Source organism: Aulonocara sp. 'chitande type north' Nkhata Bay, linkage group LG13 (genome assembly GCF_057382095.1).
Source record: "Aulonocara sp. 'chitande type north' Nkhata Bay isolate Kocher_YH1m ecotype deep benthic linkage group LG13, A_spYH_male_GT1.1, whole genome shotgun sequence".
Lineage (NCBI taxonomy): Eukaryota > Metazoa > Chordata > Actinopteri > Cichliformes > Cichlidae > Aulonocara > Aulonocara sp. 'chitande type north' Nkhata Bay.
Genome location: NC_141356.1, coordinates 14,476,048 through 14,486,234, shown reverse-complemented (window position 1 = coordinate 14,486,234; position 10,187 = coordinate 14,476,048). Strand labels below are relative to the sequence as shown.

Here is a 10,187-nt window from a genome sequence, read left to right as displayed (position 1 = left end):
TACACCTCTTCTTTCTAGTCACCTGTTATAGGTACAGTGCTCAAGTCTTTAATCTTCCTCTTTCATTTTTGTGATATTCAATCAGACTCCTAAAGTGATGTAATAATAATAATTACCAACAAAACAGGATGACTGCTAATCTGTTGCGGATGTAGTGAAATAACCTTGTTTTTAAATGGGGGATCATTGTGACATGCAGGCTTCCTGTTTGATGTTGTTTAATGGAAACGTTTACCCTGTCACATAATTCCCGTCAGGATTAATGTTTGTGATAGGTTAGGATGACACAGCAGTGTGACTTCAGTTTCTTTTTCATTTAACTAATTAACCATTTATTTACTGTATCCATTTTCTATAACACATAAAACAAGGCAGCACAGTCTGTATTTAGAACACATTGTCTTCAACCAGTTTACTGGAGTTTTTTTTTCCTTAAAGCAAATAGGCACATCTACAAGCTGAAAAGTGATTGCAAATGTCAATGTTCTCTGTTTATTTATTTTTTTAGTTTTTTTTATATATATATATATCTGCTTATATTGGCAAATAGCCTGTAGTAAACACTACTGCAATCATTTTTTGTCAGTCAGTTTTATATATCTTTCATTTATCATGGGAAAAAAATTCAAAAAATTGGCAAAGAGGGCAACAGAAATAGTAGAAAATAAATAAATAAATAAAACAAATAACATCACAGTTCATATTTTAAGTGACCGAAAAGGCCTGGGTTGATTACAATGTAGGCACAGTAATGAAGAGTCATAAAGATACTTGCTAAACATGTCATTACTGACGTTTTATATCTAACCCCTTTATAAATCCTGTTCACTACTAAGTAGCGATATTAGACGTGAAAAACACAGAAAAACAACAGGAAATCATTTTTGCAGACGCCGGAACCACACATCTTTAGTACGTTTGAGTCGGCGACTTATAGGGAACGGACCATTCGACAGGTACGACGCATGCGTATAGAGGCAATGTTGTTACGAAAGTGATTATATGTTTTTAATATAAATTGAACTTGCACGTTGAAGAAGGACACAAATACGGCGGCTATATGGCAGGAGAAGATAGGGAGACTCAGACCAAGGTGAGAACTCGAAGGGACTCGATGGAATCGCGGCGGAAACGCATTGGTGTTTGCAGAAGGTCAACATCAGCCGATTTGATTTAGCTTGTTTAATTTGAACTGTAGGAGAAAATGAGGAAAATATAAGTTAACAAAGAGCTCAATTCGAGTAATGACAACAGGCCGAACGTTTAAATTAAGCAGCAGTTAAAGAGGACAGCTGGATGATACATAACCTTCGTGAGACAAGACGCTTCAGACAAGACCCGATTTGGAAATTTGGTGCTTAAAGATTAACTTTAAGTAGCAGACATGAAACCAGCATCCCTGTTAGTGAGGCAACGATTTTCTTAAACAGTATGGCAATCCGAAAACTTCGGCTTACGGATTATTGACCCTATTATTCAATATTTCTGTAAAACGCCTGTCTGTGTTCACAACAACACATTTAAATGAATAAAAAACAATGGACTGTGAGTGGTGTGACTGTGAGTACTGGAAAACATTAACGTGCAATAAACTGTAAAGATATTCTTTTTGGCATCAATGGATTTCTACCCAGTGTGGGGAAAATGTTGTAGGTGCCCGTTGGTCACCATGAACATCTGATTATTTCCTAACTGACAAACACAGTGTTCACACAACATTGTAAAGCATTTATAGACAAAGATGGAATTCGTTTTTGGAAGGAATTAAGATCAACGTGTATGTCTTTACTGTCTGTTCTTCAGGGTCTGAGGCTGCTGGGGATCCTGGATGTCCAGAACACTCCTTGTGCCAGGGAGGCCATCCTGCATGGAGCTGGAGGCTCAGTAGCTGCTGGGCTGCTTTATTTTCTGGCTACTAGTGAGTCTTGAGTCTGAAATGTCTCTGAATTTACTGCTTGATTGTTTTTATTACTGTCACTCAAATGTTAAAGTACAGTTACTTTTGGATGCTCCCTTGCCACAAGAGGTCGCTACAGCAGGTAACTGTAGTCAACAGGGTTTATAAAGGGGATATGCACAAAATAAAGAAAGGATGTGTTTTGTAATTATTTTTATGATGCTGCATTACTGTATCTACATTATAATCAATACAGTACTTTAAAAAAAACTTTTTGATAACAATGTGACTTTATCTGGATAAAAACAGAAAATCTAATAATCACTTTGCCAAAATCTGATCGCAGCTTCCACCTTGTGAGAGGGATGCTGTTTGCGACTCAAAATGACTTTATATGTTTCACGAGTAATCTATTTGGCAAACATATCACGGATTATAGGCCAACAAGTCACTTAGAACAGTTTAAATACAGGCAATCATTTTTTTGGCAAATAACGTAAATCACCTTTTGGCACAACATGCAGTACCCTTCCTGACGCAGCATCAGAGGGGACGTGTGTCACGGTTCGCATGTGGAGTAATTTACTATAATTTTCTTGTACAGTTCATCATGCAAAGCCAAAACCTCTTGATGTATCCAAACCTTAATACACATTTTATGGTAGTCCCTTTAAACAGAAATGCAAGTAAACAAAAGTTATTCCAGTTCGTCTTATAGTTATCTGACTCGTTTTCTTGTTTTCCTCAGGTCGGGTGAAGAGGTCTTTTGATGTGGGATTTGCGGGTTTTATGGTCACCACACTCGGGTCCTGGTAGGTCTTAAGGACACAATTTTTCTTCAGTGCCTTTCACGTTTTAGTCAGAATAAACATTTCTGTTTTGGCTCTTTCTCGCCTGTCTAGCTTGTTTACTACTTTGTTGTGTAACTGGAATGCTCCTGTTTCTTCCCACTGTTAAGGTTTTATTGCAGGATGAACAATGCTAAGCTCCGTGTGCAGCAGAGGCTGATACAGGAAGGCATCAAAAACAAGGTCGCGTATGAAGGAACTGTTATGGACCCCACAAAAAAAGGCAAAGCAGAAGCACCTTCAGGCCCCTCGTGACCTCTAGCTCTTTTCCTCTCGGAGGACAAAAGAGAATGCAGCTAGGCTAAACAGACCTAACTGCGTTTCTCTGAATTGATGGACAACATTATTAGAAACATTTCATGGATGTTTTTCTGTGTTGGATTGTTAAGGAGCTCCTTCTCTGTTATTGAAATTCCTTCATAATCTGAAAGCGCCAAAGCAAGTTAGTTTCATTTTCCAGTCCCTGACATGATGAGTTTGACTCATTTTCACTGTATCCTAATGCTAAACTAATAAAAGAAGTACTGATTTTGTTTTAAAATGATGATCAGGTTAAGTTATTACTGAGGTTTTCTACACATCAGCCTCTACATAATGTAAAATGGAAACTGCTAGTGTGAATCTGTTGTTTTATGTTATTAAAGCAACAAAATCAAAAGGTGTATCAGAAATGAAGGAAAATCAGGATGTACTGGAGTCTTTTCAGTGGTGTTTATCTGAATGTGCTGAATGAAGCGTCTGTGGGAGAAAGTACAGAGCAGCAGGATTTGTGACTCAGTCTTTAAATCCACTGTATCCCTGAAGGTTTGATTATTTAATGTAACAGTTACATGCTTTCGAAATTAAGATTAAAATTAAAAATCAAAACAAAGGCCTCATATAGAAATTGTAATTGATCTTTTTTTATTATAAACTTTTCTGTGATTCAACTATTAATAAAATTACTGTGAGCCTTAAATTTAGGTTTAGCTTACATTTTGAGTCTGTTACCAGGGTAACAGTTTCTGTGATCCTAGCTTACTGGCAGGTTTTCTTTATTAAACAGAACTTCTCTCTGACTCCTCTTCTGAAGCTGCAACTGAACCAGCTGACCGAGGCTCTTTTTCATTTCTGCAGTCACAAAGTTGCCATTTTGATATTAATTTGTTACTTTTGTTTGTTTAGTTTGCATCAGGCTGTCAGCCTCTTACTGTAGTGATCACGTATGTATGAAATTTCAAACATATACGATCTACGAACAAGGTCTTCTCAAGTTACAGCTGAATTCAACTCAAGAATCACATGAAAAATTTGGTTGACTCCTGCTTTATTTATAGAGTTAAATTGAGTGCAGATAAATGCTGACTGAGTGGAGAATGCTGATTACGATGACTCATTTTCCCTTGTGTATTATTTATTTGTTTCTATGGGGCTCATGGTCCACACTCAAACACATTTATTTGCCCTTTACGGCTGAATTAAAACTGAGGTTCTGCAAGCTGATCAGTTTTTCTGGAAATTCAGTTTCTCATTTCTAGTCAGGATTTTTTAAACCTGCTCTCTGGAATATAGCCCCAGATCCTAGCTGGATAAATGTGTTTGCTACATGTTCAAGTGGTTTTATATTCTTGGCACACTGTTATAAAATGTTGGCTAGCAAGTGTCTATCTGTCCTTCCTGTTTGTAGTACTGCAGGCCATTGTAGGTCCATTCTAATATCAAAACGGCCTCTTTAAAAAATATTTAGTATGTTTTACGACACATATTACACTATTTCAAATGCTTTTGGTGCCAGAAAATGTTAGTATGCCCTCCTGTATGAAATCAGCTTGCTTTTTGTCCTTAGTGAGTTCCTGGTACCAGCTACAGGACATGCAACAGGAGTGTAAAAGTAGTTTTATATCTCAGCTGCCTTAAAAAGGAAAAACTGGAAAATGAAATCTAAAACATTGTGCAGAAGAAGTAAGATATGCAAGGCTACATCAAACAGATCAAATTAAGAAGGGAATCATTGTTCAGTCCAGGTTCCTGTTCAGCTCCTGTATATTTTACTCTGATGCACAATGTACAAAGAATTTCTGCTCACATTCTTCATTTACATTTTTTCTCCTGCATAGTCACATAAAGTAAAAACCTTTATCAGGTTGTGTAGCTAATACTAATCTAATGAACATGAGATTCCATTTATTGTTATTTAGCGCATGTGAAAAGTTTTGTTTTAGGTTTTCTATCCGATCAGTTTTAGAAAGAGAAAAATCATTATTTACCACTTTAGCAAGTTAATAATTTGTTCTGTCTGATCACTTTTGACCATTTATAGCCCTGAGCCTTAGAACTTCAAAGAAAAAGACAAAAACAACAACAACAAAAAGAACATTTAGAAAAACAAAGCAGAAAATATGGCAGCATTTTAAACAAACAAAAATAAAAACAACAACTACCATTTTAGGAATTACAGTATTTAATTAAAAAAAAACGGAATAATTTGAGGGTTTTTTGATTTGTTTTTGTTGCGTTTCCTGTTTTTTGGTCTGTTTTGCCCTTGTGAGTCATATATTTGATATAAAACAAACAACTCTTTAAGGCAAATAATCCTCCTGGGTAAAAATAAAATCTAAGCCCCTCCCTTTAGAAATAAAAAATAGTGCGACACAAACATACAGAAATAAAGTTTACATACAGGCTGTTAAATTATACTGATATCAGTTTTTAATGCAAATCTTCTCATCCTGCTGTGTCACAGACACGAACACCAACAGAGGCTGAGCACATCCACGCCTCATTCAAAGCAGCTTTCTGAGCGCTGTTGAGATCATGAGGCTCAGCACAGCAGCAATAAACAGCTTTGTAAAAGTTCCATGACACGTAGTTTCACAAGAAGACTTAATTCACACACCAGACATGTTACTCAGACACATGGTGTCTGACATTTTAAGACGGAACTGACATATTTGAACAGTTTTTGAATTTAATCTGGAAAAAAGGCTGGGATCACACCTGAAGTGGTTTTGACGCATGGCAGTAAACACGACATACACCACAGGTAGGACATGAAGAAAGTTATTAAAAATGATAAAAATACAGTCTGTCCTTTCTCTGAATTCAGGATTGCAATGGATGTTTTTAGGATGCACCATTTAGTTCCATTATAATCTAGACCTCAAAAACGGGTAACTCTCACTCAGACGTTCTGGATGGACAAGTAGCACTGCAGGGAAGCAGAAAATTATGTAAATGTGGGGATGAATTGTCTCTTAAACGATCTCTAAACTTAACTCGCTTCTCTGCTGCTGTCATGTTGGTATGTTCCGTCAGTTTGATGACAAATATATATTTATTTAGAAAAAAAAATAACCATGTTAACAAAAAAACATTTTTTTTCTTAAAAGGAAATGTGCTTATATTGAAATAGAGTTCAAAGGTCTCATATTAAATTAAATGGGAGCTCAGTGCATAGTTTAGACAGAATCGTGGATAGCTAAGCACTGTTATTCGTCTATATTGAGGTTTGTGTTTAAGGGCTCACATGTACATATCGGATGTGTTTATCTGGCACATTAAAAATGATTTTGTCCTTGTGTTTTTGCATACTGCAGTAGGTGGTCACTACAACCTGCTGCCTTCACAGCATCACCTCTTTGATCATCTAAACAGCTGAACACATAAAGAGCTGCTGTGCAGCCTCTTATAGCTGACAACATGGTGACAATAGCTGTCCCTGACCTCGTCATTTCCACTTTTAATGCCACTAATAAGACCGCCACCAATGTCCACTTAGCCAAAGTGATGAATTGGCTGACCTTCAGCCTTGGGCTGCCCGCCATTGGACTCGCTCTTTACATCCTCAAGAATCTCTCCAAAGGTTTGTCTTCTCTGTGTTTAAATATGTCTTGTGATTAGAGTACAGCCTTTCAGAGCTAAAGATGCAGAGGTTTGAGTTAGACATTTTGGCTAAATCTGGGACAAAGTTGGCACTAGCAGTGTGTGCAGCACAGTATATGTTTTTTGTTTTGTTTCATTCTTGGGATTTTATCACTGTGCATCACTTTAACCCCCACTTCTAACTGCTTGTCACCACTGAACACCTTTTTCAAGTGTGGCTAATGGAAACCAAAGAAAATAGCCCCTTCGATCTAACATGAATTGTCTTTGATTACTTTTACCTCAAAAACTGGGCAGATAACAGCTTCTGGGCACCTCCTGCGCATCCTGCTGGACACTAGGAGGCAGTCAAATTTCATGTAAAAGTAAAATTTCATGTCTTGCTTTCAGCAGTTGTAAATTTACACACAAGGTAACAGCTAAATGTAGACAATACAAATTTGTTTCTTCACCCTGAATATATAGCCACTATTATAAATCTACTGAGCCACTAAACAGGTAAACCAAAGACAGTGGAGACGATTGTATCATATCATCAAAGAGGGATAAGGAGGCTGACATTTGTCTTCAGGAATGCAGCGTATGCTCCCGACAGGTTGATATCACAGCTAATGTGATGGCAGCAGCAGAATACACTGATCTAAATGGGACTGCTTACTGATGGCACCAAAAAGACCTGAAACAAAATTCAACACAGACACATGGAGATAAACTCTGGGTCTCTGGCATCATAACAGCCTGGCTGATAACCTTCAGGAATACTTCTTGTACCAGAAACCTTCAAACTGTTAGGTGTAGAACACATGCCTCACAGAATGTAAAAAGAAATGAGAAGAAAAGCAACAAGCCACTGAACCACAGCAAAGGAATCGTAGGCACAGATATGTAGTGGCTCTTAACACACTTTAAACAAATAGCCCAAATTACTGGTGACTGTGGTCTACGACATGCACATTCAGTGGAGAAGGGGTGATTAAATGCTGCCTCCTAAAAGTAAAAGACTTTCAGACAGGTTGTTAAAGCACAAATACGATGAATGTGATATTTTGCGCTGTGCCGCATACATTTAGAGAGGAAGCGTTAAACCTTGTTTAAGCCTGCTGACGGCTAACTGTTATCAGATGTCCACAGGCAAAGTTTTGTTTAAGCTACTCAGCCTGTGCATCTGTTTCAAATAACTATGTATTTTTTTCATTGGGATGAATTTGATAAACTATTTGAAGATCATCTGAAATTACTCAGAAATCTGATTGTGACCCACACCCAGTTTCACACCTTGGCTCAGGCGATTAGAGGATCATCAGGGGGTCCTTTTGTCCCTCTGTGGGGGGACACTCCCACTAGGTTTAAATCTGGGACTCTCCACCATTTGACCTTAGAACTGAAGAAGCTTCTCGGATGAGAGGTGAAACGTCTTCAAGCAACTTAAAGAAGTCCAGACACTTTTCTTTGCAAGCTCCTTTGACTACGATGACCTGGATGACTGAGAACCTTCACAGACATACTCAGAAATCTATGCTTATAACAGCAAACATCAATCTTCTTTTCCCTTCATCCCCCAATGACCTTGGCCACGTCTCATAAGTAATCTGCAGCTATACAGTAAAATACAAGAAAGTAATGTGAACCCTTTTGAACAAAAATATCGAGTATCTGTGGGACGTGCTGGACAAACAGTCGCCAACTGCTAGTGATCAGGGACTTCTGCGCTTCTGAATAAATATCTTCAGCACTTCTGTTGGATCAGCAAATAATGGATAAGCACCTGTTTCTAACAACATGTCATCATCTTGATAGGTTTTAGTATTTCCTGAGTACAAGTGAAGTATTTAATAGCAATAGCTCAGCAATTCATTTAATTTCTGTGTTTGTTTTCCAGGTGGGAATAAAGTTCCCATGCACGTCATCTTCCTCCTGGTTTCTGACATCATCAGTTTCTTCGGACGTCCTGATGCGAGTCAGAAAGTGGACAGCGGGTCCACGTTCTCTGCCAATCCCACCGACTTCATCTTATATTTTGGTGTCGTCTCCAATATCACCCTCATGCTGTTCATAGCTCAGGAGCGCCATCTCCAGGTGGCCTACCCACAATGCCTTGCCTGCTGCACCAGTATCAGGAGGCATCCCGTAGTGGCCTTGGTAGCATGGGCTGCCCCATTCGCCATCCTGGCTCTCGCTGTGCTACAGTACAACCTCTGGTTCGCTGTGGCTCTCCTTGCTCCTTTCCCCTTTCTCCTCTTCTTTGCTGTGGACTCATGGAGGGCTCTGAATTGCTCCAGATCTAATCCTTCATCACCAGAGAGGAGAAGGACAGTGGTGGGTATCGGTGCAATCTGGGCCAACTACACTGTCCTCTATCTCCCTTTCATCCTCAACCTCCTTCTTGAAGCTCTGTCCTTGACAGAGGTGGTGAGCTATCTGGGGCTAGTGTCTCACTTGCTGCTCTACCTCAGCCCTCTGGTGGACCCTTTCATCTATATATTCATGAATAAGGGTCCCAAAGAGGTGCTGCAGGCACTGCCCTGCTGCCAAAGGTGTAATCAGAAAGAAAACACGACACCCACAGTGAACACTGTGTCTGAGACAGTAGAAACAAGACTTTGAAGAGGAAATACAGGAAATACACAAATCTGGCATGGGACAGTTCATAAGTCTGTCAGATTTCTGGAAGAGATTTTTAGTCTGAGGCATTTTACACAGGAATGATTCTGTTACTCTAAACTTGTAAAACTATAAACCACTGTAAACACATAAGACTGCAGTTATGTGCGGGCAAGGAGAAAAGAAATCTGATAGCAATTAGCTTTGGCAAGACCACACAAGTAGTGTCAATGAAAAGTGTCAGGTTGAATATAATTGGATGTTACAGGTCAGCTGGTAACAAGGTGGTTGATGAGATGGTAAACAGAATGAGAGGCTCCATTCCAACACTGAAATAATGCATATAGAGAAATCTGGCTCTCAAATCCTTCCTCAGCCATACGAGCACATATGCTTCATATGCACAATCAAAATAAGGGTCACTGGATTATCCATTGTCCATCATAACTGCAAAGCTACCAACACGGTCTACTCATCTATTTTAGCTTATCATAACGTCTCTCTCTATATCTGAAATGCTTTGTATTTGTTTGTATTAACACTTGCTTTCTTTCATTGTCAATTTCTTTTTATAAGTTAGCGTTCCTTTTTAAGTATATTTACAATTGTAGGAAATTGTTACCAGTGCTGGAAAATCAACTTTTCTTGCAGGAATGTGCACACACACACACACACCTGCATCTAAAGGGCAGCCTAAAAAGCGAGCTGATGGCTTTTCCTTTATTTTTGCTGTGTTCTCATATTTTAGTTAATGCAAAGCTCAGTATTGCTGGATAACTGTAAAAAGTACAAGTTGAAATGTAATGAATTGTCTGTGTTTACACTGAGCAGTAAGGTCACTTTTGATCACCTGACAGGTTGTTCTAATATTAGAACTGCCTCACATACATTAAAAATAACACGGTGAAGCTCTTCCATACATCTTGCATACGTTTTTTTTTTATTTAAAAAAACAACTGTGAAAATGTAAATTCCTGCTG

General features: G+C 38.5%; 2 protein-coding genes across 2 annotated transcripts; both read left to right on the top strand.

Moving 5' to 3' along the window:
• The first annotated feature begins 953 nt into the window (after positions 1–953).
• Positions 954–3,631, top strand: cox20 (cytochrome c oxidase assembly factor COX20). Its single transcript, XM_086258799.1, has 4 exons — positions 954–1,093; positions 1,804–1,918; positions 2,646–2,709; positions 2,856–3,631. The coding sequence occupies exons 1-4, from the start codon at positions 1,061–1,063 to the stop codon at positions 2,998–3,000; spliced, it is 357 nt and encodes a 118-aa protein (XP_086114925.1). The 5' UTR covers positions 954–1,060; the 3' UTR covers positions 3,001–3,631.
• A 2,760-nt stretch (positions 3,632–6,391) lies between these two features.
• LOC147315838 (uncharacterized) lies at positions 6,392–9,304 on the top strand. The gene is made up of 2 exons (XM_086258796.1): positions 6,392–6,586; positions 8,486–9,304. The coding sequence occupies exons 1-2, from the start codon at positions 6,424–6,426 to the stop codon at positions 9,208–9,210; spliced, it is 888 nt and encodes a 295-aa protein (XP_086114922.1). The 5' UTR covers positions 6,392–6,423; the 3' UTR covers positions 9,211–9,304.
• The last annotated feature ends 883 nt before the right edge of the window (positions 9,305–10,187 follow it).